This window comes from Equus caballus, chromosome 9 (genome assembly GCF_041296265.1).
Source record: "Equus caballus isolate H_3958 breed thoroughbred chromosome 9, TB-T2T, whole genome shotgun sequence".
Classification (NCBI taxonomy): Eukaryota; Metazoa; Chordata; class Mammalia; order Perissodactyla; family Equidae; genus Equus; species Equus caballus.
The window spans coordinates 18,002,840-18,017,180 of NC_091692.1; the positions used below are offsets into that span (position 1 = coordinate 18,002,840).

Sequence of the window (14,341 nt, forward strand, 5' to 3'; positions counted from 1 at the left end):
TGCAGTCTGATGCCATTTGGTGGAGGGAAGTGGCTCCTAGAACAGGGTCCTGGATCCCAAAGCATCATAAAGTGCTAATTGAGCCTTCCTGAGACATTTTCAGCATTTCAAAAAATCTGGTGGGAATCCTATAAAAGATAGGATAAAAGATAAAAATAAATAGATAAAAATAGTGCAGTAGTTTATACAAGCTAACTGGAATGTCAAGTTTTATCACTTTCTCTTATGCTGTTTGGAAGTTCTGATTGGCAGTTATATGTGTTTTTGATTAAAGTTAAATTGGGGAAGAAATAGTAAGGAAGGGCTAGAAGGCACTGGTGGAGGCCCAGATGGCCCTATCTCTACTTCTTCAAGGAACTTACTATATTAGAGCAGAATAATGAGCTTGCTATTGATGAGCCTAATGAGTCAAAACAAGCTTTAATTAAATTTAATATATTATTTGATAAGTATGTGGGACATGTTAGAAACGTTTCATTCAAAATACTTTTAAAAATTTTGGTTCTTAAAGGAATAATCTAGAAAATTCCCTTAAGTTGGATAATCATTTAATAGCTTGTCAAACGAATCATTAAAATTGACTTAAATTTATAAAATATTTTTAAATTTGATTTGGTTATAAGTTGGAAAGTTTAACATACACTTTCATCTAGTTTCAGATATCTGTCTGATTTTTTTTCTTTTATTCTTAATGTTCTTAGGAAAGTTTTTCATTATCAGTGTTCAGTAGAAGTTTCCAAAAAATTAAAATAATGTTTTCTTGAATTTTTCTTTTTTCAAGCATTATCTAAAAATGATATCTTGTATGATGGAGAAAACCATGACTGTGAGGAAAAGCCACAAGACATTGTACAGAGCATTGTAGAAGAAATGGTGAACATCGTTGTTGGAGGTAGTATTTTGTACTTGAAATTAGGTTATCTTCTCTTAATGGTATTTTATGTGATTAGAGAGACTTTTTTAAAAATTTTATTGAGGTGATCATAGTTTATAACATTGCGAAATTTCAGTGATACGTTATTATTTGTCAGTCACCATATAAATGTGCCCCTTTACCCCTTATGACCACCCCTAAACCCCCTTCCTGTCTGGTAACCACTAAACTGTTATCTTTGTCCATGTGTTTATCTTCCACATATGAGTGAAATCATATGAATGATTGAATGAGTGAATGAGTGTTTGTCTTTCTCTGTCTGGCTTATTTCACTTAACGTAATACCCTCAAGGTCCATCTATGTTGTTGTGAATGGGACAATTTTGTCTTTTTTGATGATTGAGTAATATTCCTCTGTGTGTGTGTGTGTGTGTGTGTGTGTGTGTGTGTGTGTGTGTGTATAACATCTTCTTTATCCAGTCATCAGTCAGTGGGCACTTGGGTTGCTTCCACTTCTTGGCTATTGTGAGTAATGCTGCAGTGAACATAGGGGTGCATAAGTCTTTGAATTGTTGATTTCAAGTTCTTTGGATAAATACCTGGTAGTGGGATAGCTAGGTAACATGGTATTTCTGTTTTTAATTTTTTGAGAAATCTCCATACTGTTTTCCATAGTGGCCACACCAGTTTACATTCCCGCCAGCAGTGTATGAGAGTTCCCTTTTCTCCACATCCTCTCCAACATTTGTTATTTTTTGTCTTAGTGATTATAGCCATCCTAACGGCTGTGAGGTGATATCTTAGAGTAGTTTTGATTTGCATTTCCCTGATGCTTAGTGATGTTCAACATCTTTTCATGTGCCCTTTTGCCATATGTATATCTTCTTTGGAAAAAATGTCTGTTCATATCCTGTGCCCATTTTTTGATCAGGTTGTTTGGTTTTTTGTTGTTGAGTTGTGTGAGTTTTTTATATATATATTTTGGAGATTAACTCCTTGTTGGATATATGATTTTCAAATATTTTCTTCCAGTTGGTAGGTTGTCTTTTCATTTTGTTCCTGGTTTCTTTTGCCTTCCAGAAGCTCTTTAGGCCAGTGAAGTCCCACTTGTTTATTTTTTCTTTTGTTTCTCTTGTCCAAGTAGATATGGTATTTGAAAACATCTCTCTAAGACTGATGGCAAGGAGTATACTGCCTGTATTTTCTTCTAGGAGTTTTATGGTTTCAGGTCTTATCTTCAAGTCTTTGATCCATTTTGAGTCAATTTTTCTGTATGTGAAAAATAGTGATCTACTTTGATGATTTTTTATGTAGCTGTCCAGTTTTCCCAAGACAATTTATTAATGAGACTTGCCTTTCTCCCTTATATGTTCTTAGATCCTTTCTTGAAGATTAGCTGTCTTAAAGGTGTGGTTTTATTTCTGGACTTTCGTTCTGTTCCATTGATCTGAGGTCTGTTTTTGTACCACCGCAATGCTGTTTCGATTACTACAACTTTGTAGTATATTTTGAAGTCAGGGATTGTGATTCCTCCAGCTTTGTTCTTTTTTCTCTGGATTGCTTTAGCTGTTTGGGGTCGTTTGTTGCCGCATATGAATTTTAGGACTCTTTGTTCTATTTCTGTGAAGAATGTCACTGGGATTTTGATTGGGATTGCATTGAATCTTTAAATTGCTTTAGGTAGTAGGGACGTTTTAACTGTATTTATTCTTGCTATCCATTTGCATGGAATATCTTTCCATTTCCTTATGTCATCATTGATTTCTTTCAATAATGTCTTATAGTTTTCATCATATAGATCTTTCACCTCCTTGATTAAGTTTATTCCTAGATATTCTGTTCTTTTTGTTGTGATTATAAATGGGATTCTATTCTGGAGTTCTCTTTCTGCTAGTTGGTTATTAGAATATAGAAATGCAACTGATTTTTGTAAGTTGATTTTGTACCCTGCAGCTTTGTTGTAGTTGTTGATTATTTCTAATAGTGTTCCCATGGATTCTTTAGGGTTTTCTATATAGAAAATCATGTCGTCTGCAAACAGCAAGAGTTTCACTTCTTCATTGCCTGTTTGGATTCCTTTTATTTCTTTTTCTTGCCTAATCTCTCTGGCCAAAACCTCCAGTACTATATTGAATAAAACTGGCAAGAGTGGGCACCCTTGTCTTGTTCCTGTTCTCACAGGGATAGCTTTCAGCTTTTCCCCATTGAATGTGATGTTGGCTGTGGGTTTGTCATATATGGCCTTTATTATGTTGAGATACTTTCCTTAAATACCCATTTTTATTAAGAGCTTTTGTCATAAATGGATGTTGGATCTTGTCAAATGCTTTCTCTACATCTTTTGAAATGATCATGTGCTTTTTATTCTTCATTTTGTTGATGTAGTGTATCATGTTGATTGATTTGCAGATGTGCATTCCTGGTATAAATCCCACTTGATCATGGTGTATGATCTTTTGAGTGTATTACTGTATTCGGTTTGCCAGTATTTTGTTGAGGATTTTTGCATCTATGTTCATCAGCGATATTGGCCTGTAATTTTCTTTCTTTGTGTTGTCCTTGTCTGGCTTTGAGATCAGGGTGATGTTGGCCTTATAAAATGTGTTAGGAAGTGTTCTGTCTTCTTCAGACTTTTGGAATAGTTTGAGAAAGATAGGTATTAAATCTTCTTTGAACATTTGGTAGAATACTCCATAGAAGTCATCTGGTCCTGGACTTCTGGTTTTGCGGAGGTTTTTGATTACTGTTTTAATCTCTTTACTCGTCATTGGTGTATTCAGATTATCTCTTTCTTCTTGATTCAGTTTTGGGATGTTGTGTAAGTCTAAGAATTTACCCATTTCTTCTAGGTTGTCAAATTTGTTGGCATATAGTTTTTCATAATATTCTCTTATAAATCCCTTGTATCTCTGTGGTATCTGTTGTAATTTGTCGTCTTTCATTTCTAATTTTATTTATTTGAGCTCTCTCTCTTTTTTCTTAGTGAGTCTAGCTAAGGGTTTGTCAATTTTGTTTATCTTCTCTAAGAACCACTTCTTTCTTTCATTGATCCTTTCTACAGTGTGTTTTGTTGTTTCAAATTCATTTATTTCTGCCTACTTTTTTATTATTTCCTTCCTTCTGCTGACTTTGGGCTTCGTTAGTTCTTTTTCTAATTCTGTTAGGTATAGTTTAAGATGGCTTATTTGAGATTTTTCTTGTTTGTTTAAGAGTGGCCTTTGTTGCTATGAATTTCCCTCTTAGGACTGCTTTTGCTGCATCCCATATGAGTTGGTATGGTGTATTTTCGTTTTCATTTGTTTCCAGATGCTTTTTGATTTCTCTTTTAATTTCTTCAGTGATCCATTGGTTGTTCAGTAGCATGTTGTTTGGTCTCCACGTATTTGTGACTTTGTCAGCTTTTTTCTTGTAATTGTTTTCTAGCTTCATAGCATTATGGTTGGATAAGATGCTTGATATGACTTCAGTCTTCTTACATTTGTTGGAGCTTGCTTTGTTCCCTGACATATGGTGTAGCCTCAAAAATGTTCCTTGTGCACTTGAGAAGAATGTTTATTATGCTGGTTTTGGATAGAGTGTTCTGCATGTATCTGTTAAGTCCATCTGATCTAGTGTTTTATTTAATTCCACTATTTCCTTGTTGACTTTCTATCCATTGATGTAAGTGGGGTGTTGAGGTCCCCTACTATTATTGTGGTGGTGTTAATTTCTCCCTTTAGGTCTGTTAGTAGCTATGTACTTTATGTACTTGATGCTCCTGTGTTAGGAGCACCCTATCACATTATCCCTTTTATCATTATATACTGCTCCTCTTTGTCTCTCGTTGCCTTCTTTTTTTATCTTGGATTCTGCTTTGTCTGATATAAGTATGGCAACATTTGCTTTCTTCTGTTTGCCATTAGCTTAGAGTATCATCTTGTATACCTTCACTCTGAGCCTTTGTTTGTCTTTAGAGCTGAGATGTGTTTCCTGGAAGCAGCATATTGTTGGGTCTTGTTGTTTTTTTTTTTTTTTTTAAAAAGATTTTATTTTTTTCCTTTTTCACCCCAAAGCCCCCTGGTACATAGTTGTATATTCTTCGTTGTGGGTCCTTCTAGTTGTGGCATGTGGGATGCTGCCTCAGCGTGGTTTGATGAGCAGTGCCATGTCCACGCCCAGGATTCAAACCAACGAAACACTGGGCTGCCTTCAGTGGAGCGCACGAACTTAACCACTCGGCCACAGGGCCAGCCCCTGTTGCGTCTTGTTTTTTAATTCATCCACCCACTCTGTGTCTTTTGATTGGAGAATTCAATCCATTTATATTTAGAGTGATTATCGATATATGAGGGCTTAATGCTGCCATTTTATCACTCTTTTTCTTTTTGTTCTGTATTTCCCTTGTTTCTTGTCCTGTGTATTTTGGACTCCAGTTCAGTTTGGTAGTTCCCTATGGTGATTTTCTCATTTTTCTCTTTATTTATCATTTGTATCTCTATTCTGATTGTTTGTTTAGTGGTTACCATGAGGTTTGTATAAAAAAATCTCGTAGATGAGGTAGTCTATTTTCTGATAGCCTCTTATTTCCTTAGTCTATGCCAGTTCCATCCCTTTACACTTCCCCTTCTAAGCTGTTGTTGTCACAACCTATTCCATCTTGTGTTCTGAGTTTGTGGTTAAAGTGATAAGATTATATTTATTTTTGATGTTTTTGTTCCCTGTATCTTTAACATTGTAATTAACTGTTTGCTAACCTGTTCTGATAGAGAGCTGCAATTTTATGATTTTGTCTGTCTCCTTGCTCAAGGCTTTGTAAACCCTTTCTGTTTTTGTTTTTTGGCTTTTTTTCAGATATGAGGACCTTCTTCATCATTTCTTCTGGGGGGGTTCTTGTGACAATAACTCCTTCAGCTTTTGTTCATCTGAGAAATTCTTTATTTTTCCATCATATCTGAAGGATATTTTCACTGGATAGAGTATTCTTGGCTGAAAGTTTCTGTCTTTCAGAATTTTGAGTATATCATTCCACTCTGTCTTAGCCTGTAAAGTTTCTGCTGAGAAATCCACTGAAAGCCTGATGTGGGTTCCTTTGTAAGTTATTTTCTTCTGCTTTACTGCCCTTAATATTTTTTCTTTATCATTGGCTTTTGCCAGTTTTATTAATATATGCGTTGGAGAAAGTCTTTTTACATTGGTATAATTAGGAGTTCTGTTAGCTTCTTTTACTTGTATTTCCAGCTCCTTCCCCAGGTTTGGAAAGTTCTCAGCCATTATTTCTTTGAGCAAGCTTTCAGTTCCGTTCTTCACCTGGTCTCCCTCTCACTACTTAGAATCCTTATGTTGCATTTCCTGATTGACTCACATATTTCTCACAGAGTTTCTTCATTTCCTTTTACTCTTAGTTCTCTCTCCTCCTCCATCTTAAGCATTGCTATATTTCTGTTCTCCAGACTACTAATTCTGTCCTTCATAAATCAGCTCTGTTTTTCAGAGTGTCCAGATTTTTATTTAACTCCTCCATTTTGTTTTTCATCTCCAACATTTCTGATTGGTTTTTCTTTATAGTTTCAATGTCTTTTGTGAAGAATTCCCTCTGTTCATTAATTTGTTCCTGATTTCATTGAACCGTCTGTATTTTCTTGTGACTCGTTGACTTTCTTTATGATAGTTATTTTGAATTCTCTGTCATTTAGATTGTAAATTTCTGTGCTTTCAGGGTTGACTTCTGGTTGCTTGATATTTATCTTCTGGTCTGGAATATTAATATGTTTCTTTATACTGTTCAATGACGTGGATCTGTGCCTTTGTGTAATGATAGTATCTGGTTGCAGATTCCACCTACCACCACTGGGGGGAGATCATGAGCTGTGTCTTCTGAGCCCACTGCAGTCCCTGGCATCTGTGTCTGTCCTTAGAATCTATGCTAACAGGTCTCATTTGTGATTTCTGGCTTGTTCGCTCACAGCTGCTGCTTTTCTAATGTATGCAGGGGCACTCTGGCCAACTGTCTGAGCTGGAGTGCTGAGTGGTTGTAGGGGCGCTTTCTTTCATGTATGATCTCAGGGATGTTTTTGCTCTGCTCTTACTATCTGCTCTCCTGTGGTGCTGACTTGATGGAGACACCCCTGCAATAGCTTACCCACCCCTGTGTTGGGCCTTCCCACAGGTTGTGATGGAATTTGGAGAGCGAAAGTGTTCCTGTGGCAAGCTGCCCTTCCCCCATCTTTTCTCAGAGTTGCTTGTGGTTGCACCCTAGGTCACTGATGTTGGGGGATGGAGAGGAGATCCCCTTACCTCCTTCCACTTCTTCCTTGGGGGACCAGCACCTCCACCTTCAGACATTTGGCTGTGTGTCTCTCTTAGACATCTTTTGTATTGTATGAATGTCCTCTGTTGGTTTATGAATGTCTTTTTCATTGTATCTTAGGGATGAGAATATGGGAAGAGTTCACTCCCCAATGATGCTGATGTCACTCTGGTCTAGAGGCTGTTTTTATAATGTGTTGCACAAAAAGGACAAAAATATAAGCTCCTTCTCAAATTAGAGAGTATGTGCATAAAAAAATATTTAAGGGAATCTTTGGGTATAGAAGAGTACTCCTTTTTATCTCCAGCTTGAGATATAATTTTTTATAAAAACCTACTGTTTCCCATTAAAAAAGGTTTTATAATCATTTTATTTTTTGTTCTTGTGTTTGGTTGGAGAGGGCTAAGGGTATATTCTCCCAGATATTCCTAAAGGTGCTAAACTTTATGAACTGGAAAATGTTTGGGTTGATTTGGTTTTGAGTATTTCATATCTTTATGGGAAAAATTGTGATTTCTTATGCCTTTATCATCACAACCAAGTCATAGTTGGTATAGGTTCAGATCCTATGTTATGGATTGTATTATAAAAATGTTTTGAGGTCTGTTAGGAATTTCACTCAAGTTTTTCATAAATATTATTATAGATAGGATTAGATTTGAGACCAATCCACTGAAGTTTGTTTTACTCATGGTTTCTTGCACAGGATTAAGCATAGTACCTTGCTACATATACTTCTAGAGGGATGACTTAATGTACAGTATGGCTCTTGAATGATAATTGTACTGTTTCAGCCATACTTAATTCACACAACATTATTTCTAAGGCTGTATTTCCTTCCTTAGTACAACACTAGAATCAGGCATTCATCTGATTGGCCTCCTCATTTTTTCCTTTTTTATTCATCTTTTCATTCAAAAAATCCTTATGAAGTACATACAGTTGTGTGGCATTTTAGGGGCTTACAAAAGTTAATCCAAGATAGAACATGCTCTGGAGGAAAAGGGTTCTGGAATGTATGTATGTAAGACTAATTCAAGGTATAAAATGATAAGTGCCATTAGAATGAAACAGCTAAAATCCTGTTAAAATTCTGAAAATAGAGCGATTATTCCTAACTAAAGTGATTGGGCTGGGCTTCATGTAGGAGATCATGACACTTGAATTTAGACTGTATGGATTCACACAGGTATGGGGAATGGTACTTAAGGTATTGGAATCTCTATTAGCTAAAGTCTAGAGGAGAGAATGACCTGGGAATTAGCAGGTGGTGGTTTGGCTGAAGTATAGAGTATGTAATGTCATTCAATAGAAAATAAGATTAAAGAAGTAGTTTGGAGCTAACCAATGGATGGTTATAAATTCCAGGTTCTGGATATTGGACTTCATTCTATGACAAAATGAGTTACCATTGAAGATTTTAGAACTAAGAAGTGAAATGTTTAGAATTATGTTTTAAGGAGCAAAGTGGGGAAATAGGAAGTCCAGCAGGAGATCAGTTCAGTAATCCAATCCTGAATAGGACAGTAACAGTGGAAATGCAGAGGAAAACTGTGAATGAGAAGTAAGATAATGTATGTTGAATCAAGAAGACTTTGAAACTGATTAAATACCTGAGTGAAAAAGAGAAAATGTACGTCAAAGGTCCCCAAAGTTACCTCAAGGTTTGATGATTCAACAGAAGGACTCACAGGACTCATTATATATAGTAGTTATACTCATCACTATGATTTATTACCATGTAAAGGTACAAGGCAATATCATCAAAGGGAAAAGGTGTATGGGGCAAAGTCTGGAGGAAATCAGGAGCATACTTCCAAGAGTTCTCTCCCAGTGTAGTCACACAGAAAGCTCTTAATTCCTCCCGTATCAAATTATAAAGTGTTGTCTTCCAGGGCAGCTCCTTAGAGACTGGATTCCCAAGGCTTTTATTGGGGGCTGGGCGTGTAGGCACCTTCTACCTGCATGTACCAAAATTCCAGATTCCCAGAAGGAAAGCTGGTATTCAGCATAAAGCACATTATTTGTACAAAGAGTTTAGGCACCGTCAGCCATGCTTACTAGCCCTGGGAATAGTGGGAACCCTTCCAAAATGTAAGTTCCCAGATGCCAAGGGCCAATCCTGCAAGCAAGCGTATTAAGGATAGGCAGTCTCAAGCCTGCTACGTTAACTCTTTTCAGTGCAGGTGGTGTCCCAGTTTTTGAGTCTAAAAGGGGAGGTGGATGGTGGTACTATTAGTAGAATTGAATCGTGTTGGAGAAGTTGGCTTGAGAAAAAAGGTACTAATTTTTATGTTGACATTGAATTGGACCTGCAGGTGCACCATCCATGTGAAAATGTTTATGACATATGTAATGGAAATATAGAACTCTGGCTTAAGAAATATCAAAGGAGGTGCTGTAGATGGGAGCCATTCTGTTAAAATTTGTAATTGAATCCATAAGATTACCAAATAGGAAAGTGTAGAGACTAAAGAAGAGGCTGTGATCTTGGGAAGTATAAATTTTTGAAAACGCCCGTACACTTTCAGTCAGGGAAGAAAGCAAGCATTGTGTGCCTATGCATTCTTTAAAAATCTAATAATTTATATATCAGGGTTTGATACACCCTTTCCATGAGTCAAATGTGGTCCACTGCTTATTTTGTAAATAAAGTTTGTTTTGAACACAGCCATGCTCATTTGTTTGTGTATTGCCTCTAGTGACTGCCTTTGCACTACAAAAGCAGAGTTGAATAGTTGCAACAGAGACCATATTGCCTGTAAAGCCCAAAATGTTTACTCTCTTGGCCTTTTCAGAAAAAAACTTTCCAGTCTCTAATACATGTGAATGCAGAGTGTAAAGTGAAAATTCTCTCATTTTCCTGCAACTTTTTACTTAGAAAATTTTCAAACCTAGAGAAAAGTTCAAAAAACAGTATGATGAACAGCTGTATGCCCTTTCTATAGATTCACTAATTTCCAGCAATTTTGCTACATTTCTTTTATGTCTCTAAATAGACTTACACACATGTTGTATGTCTGTATATGTGTGTGTGTTTTTTTTCTTGTCTTTGCTGAACCATTTGAAAATTGCTTGTATACATCATGACACTTTACCCCTAAATACCTCAGCATGTATCTTCTAAGAATAAGGCCATTTTCATATTTAACCACAATTCCATTTTCACACCTAAGAAAATTAACACTATTTCAAGAATATCTAATATATAAACATTTAAAAATTTAGTTGTCCCAAAATGTGTCTCTCATATCTTTTTTCTTTTCTTTTTTTTTTTGGTGAGGAAGATTATCCCTGAGCTAACTTCTGTTGCCAATCTTCCTCTTTTTTTGCTTGAGAAAGATTGTCCCTGAGTTAACATCCATGCCAGTCTTCCTTTGTTTTTGTCTGTGGGATGCCACCACAGCATGGCTTGATGAGCAGTGTATAGGTCTGCCCCTGGGATCTGAACCCACCAACCCCGGGCCACCGAACCAAAGTGCATGAACTTAACCACTATACCAATGGGATGGTGCCTTCCTTTACTTTTTTAAGTCCAGGACCCAATCTGGGTACACTCACTGCATTTGATTATGTCTCTTTGGTCTCATTTGTTTAGAACAAGTCCTCTTGGTGGTTTTCCCCATCTTTCATATGTTTGTTTTTTTTAAATGTATAAAATTGTTGTCTTGTAGAATGTTCCACATTCTGGACTGACATAATGGTTTCTTGGTTTAGATTAAACATATTTGGCAAGAATATTACATAGGTAATATTAATGCTTCTTGTGTCATTTAAATTGGTACATAATAACAAGTTACCCCCCTGTTGTTGATAATGTTGCTCACTTGGTTAAGATGATGGACCACCAGCCCACTTCGTTGTACAGGAACATGTTTCCCTTTATAATTAATAAGTAAGAGTGATACTTTGAGATCATATGATGATCCATTCACTGAGTGGTTTTAGCATCCATTGACGATACTTGCCTTACCTTAGATATTATATTGTTTGCAGTATAGTGATTTCATAATTCTAACATTAATTGGTATTTTTCTATTGAGAAAAACTCTTCCCTTTTCAAAAAAATTATACTGTGAGCTCATGAATTCTTTTATTATTCAGTGTATTATGATCCTTTACCATTGTTGTTCTTTGTTCCTGATCTGACCAGTAGGAATCCCTTCAAGCCTGCTCATACCTATGTCTTTTTGATGTGATTCCCTTAGTCTTCCAGCATTTCCTTGTTTTCTTGAACAGTCAGATGTTCTAGGTTCACCTTCAGCTTTCCTTTGCCCCAGCCCTAGAATCAGCTAGTTCTCTGAGTCCTTGTTCTTTTTAGTGGGCAATTAATTGTATTTAGAGACCAAGATCTAGGTACTAGGTGTGCTCATTGCTACTGACATATCATATTTCTAGGCCTTTCCAATGGAAAGAGATAGGGAGACATACAACCACAAGTTCATATTGGTAGTTCCAGTTCACATCCAGCGCCACAAGGTTTCTCTTCATCTTCCTGCATTTCATATTTGTATCTCTGTTTTCCAACATTGAAAACCCAGATTGTCAACAACAATATGCCATTACTGACAACAAACCTATTCAAGATTTCAGGGCCGGCCCCGTCGCCGAGGGTTTAAGTTCACACACTCCACTGTGGCAGCCCTGGATTTTGCTGGTTTGGATCCTGGGTACAGACATGGCACCACTCATCAGGCCCTGCTGAGGCGGTGCTGAGGCGGCCTCCTACAAGCCACAACTAGAAGGACCTACAACTAAAATATACAACTATTTTGTACTGGGGGGATTTGGGGAGAAAAAGCAGAAAAAAATATTCAAGATTTCTTTGCAATTATATGTGTACTTAGAATATATCCTACTAAGGATATATTACTTGTGTTAACTACTTTATTGATTTAATTTTGTTTTTTTTTAATTGAAGAACAGTTACATGATTCACAGTTAAAATTACATAAAACATTTACTCAGAGAACTCTTCTATCCACTCTTTCCCTTTCTCACCCACCTTCCTTGGGTAACCACTTGCCTTAGTTTTTAGTTTATCCTTTGTGTGTGTATGTGTGTGTTTCCCTTAGAGAAGTAATAAGCAGATACTTATATTATTTTCCTTTATTTTTGCTAAACCATTGTATATCTTTTGTGTCTCTCTCTTTTTCACCTGATATGTGCTAGAAATCGCTCTATTTCTGTTGACAGAGATTTTTCGTATTCTTTTTTCTCTAGGCTTTCCACATAGTACTCTCTTATGTGGCTGTATCATAGTCTATTTAACCAGTCCCCTATTGACAGGAACTTTGGTTATTTCCAGTGTTTTGCTATCACAAATAATGTTTCAGTGAAAAACCATGTGCATCTGTGTGGTTTCATATTTGTGGAGATTTGTCTTCAGGGCAGATTCATAGAAGTGAGATTACTGGGTTAAGTGGTAAATGAATATGAAGATGTGTTAGCTATTGCTGGATTTCCTTTCATAGGTGTTGTACCATTTTGTACTTCTACACTCCTACTAGCAATGTATGAGAGAGCCTTTTTCTCTGCAGCTCCCAGTGGAGTTTAAGGTTTTGAATTTTGCCACCCTGGTAGGTGAAAAACCTATCTTAGTTTGGTTTTAATTTGCATTTCTGAGTGAAATTAAGTACTTTTTCATATGTGTAAAGGCCATTGTGTATCTTTTTATAAGGAGTCATCTATTCGTGTCTTTTGTTCATTCTATCGTGTTTTTATTCTTTTTTCTCTTAATTTTTAAGATTCTTTTATATATTAGGTTTCTGATGTATTTTAACAAATAGTTTCTCTCAGTTTATTGTTTGCCCAAGTCTTTTGACCTTAATATGGTGTTTTTATCTGCAAAGGTTTTTTTTTTTTTTGCTGAGGAAGATTCACCCTGAGCTACCATCTGTGCCAATCTTCCTCTGTTTTGTATGTGGGTCACTGTCATAGCGTGGCCACTGACCAGTGGTATCGGTCTGCACTCGGGAACTGAACTGGGGCTGCCGAAGCGGAGCACAATGACCTTAACCACAAAGCCACAGGGCTGGCACCAATAAAGAGTTTTTTAAAAAAATTTTTTCATGCATGCCTGTATATATATATATATATATATATATATATATATAAATGGAGCATACTGTACTTAGTGTTTTATAATCTGCTTTTTTCACATACTAAATTATGTTTTCCTTTCATGTCAATTTGTATTTCATCATATTGATGGTCCATAATTTATCTAAATAATTATTAAATAATTTCCTATTAATACTAGCACTTAGGTTATTTCCAGGTTTTTGCTTTTTATAAACACTTGCTCTGATGAGCGTTCTTTTATAGATATCTTTTTGTACTTTTCTTTAGGATAAATTTATTTAAAAAAGGAATACTTTGATCAAGGTATATGGACATTTAAAATTTATATACAATTCTTGGTTTAGTGTCAGTTTGGTAGATGGACTGTTTTATTGTTCTAGTTTATGTTTCTTTGATTATCTGCAGGGTGAAACATAGGAAGCAGTCATTATTTTTGTAGGTCAAGTATTTACAATTTCATGCAGTCCAACTGAGTATCTATGGATTATTTATACTTTTCTGATTTGCCTGTTCATGTCTTTTGTCTGTTTTTCTGTTTAGTGTTTTGATTTTTTGTTATATTAAGAAATTAACCCTTTCTCAGTGTATTGTAAATATCTTTTCCATGCAGTCTTTGTTTTGTTTTACCTTTGCTCATGTTGTTATGGTTCTGAGCAGATATTTGACCACAGAAAAAAATTTAATAGTGTCTTTTCCTCTCTCAAGTCTGTTTTTGTCTTGCTTAGAATGAATTTTACCACCCTAAGATTATAAAAATCTTCTACTATGTGATTTTCTAATACTTTTTTCATTTTTCGAATTTAGATCTTTAATTCTTCTGAAATTTATTTTTCTATATGGTGTGATATTGGATAGCCAATTATAATCTATGGAATAATCCTTCCTTCCCAGTTAATTTGAAATGCCAATTTTATCCCAAATAGTTCTGTTTGAGTTTTCTGTACAATTATTGAGCTATTTTTTCTTACCCAGTGTTGAATTGTTTAAAATATTTTAACTTTGTAGTACATTTTGATCTTTATAGTGCAAGTGCCTCCTCCCCATTTTTAAAAAATATCTATTAAATGTATTCTTCTACATGAACTTAAAACCAATTC

General features: G+C 35.7%; 1 protein-coding gene across 2 annotated transcripts in view; it reads left to right on the forward strand.

The window, feature by feature from the left end:
• Nucleotides 1–14,341, forward strand: part of ARFGEF1 (ADP ribosylation factor guanine nucleotide exchange factor 1) — a 149,238-nt gene that overhangs the window by 56,609 nt on the left and 78,288 nt on the right. For both annotated transcript variants that reach the window (XR_011421556.1, XM_023648500.2), the window contains exon 7: nucleotides 782–892. Coding sequence is in view for 1 of the 2 variants with exons in the window: in XM_023648500.2 (XP_023504268.2) it covers nucleotides 782–892 (111 nt within the window). In the remaining variant the exon portion in view is untranslated. The remainder of the gene's footprint in view (nucleotides 1–781; nucleotides 893–14,341) is intronic.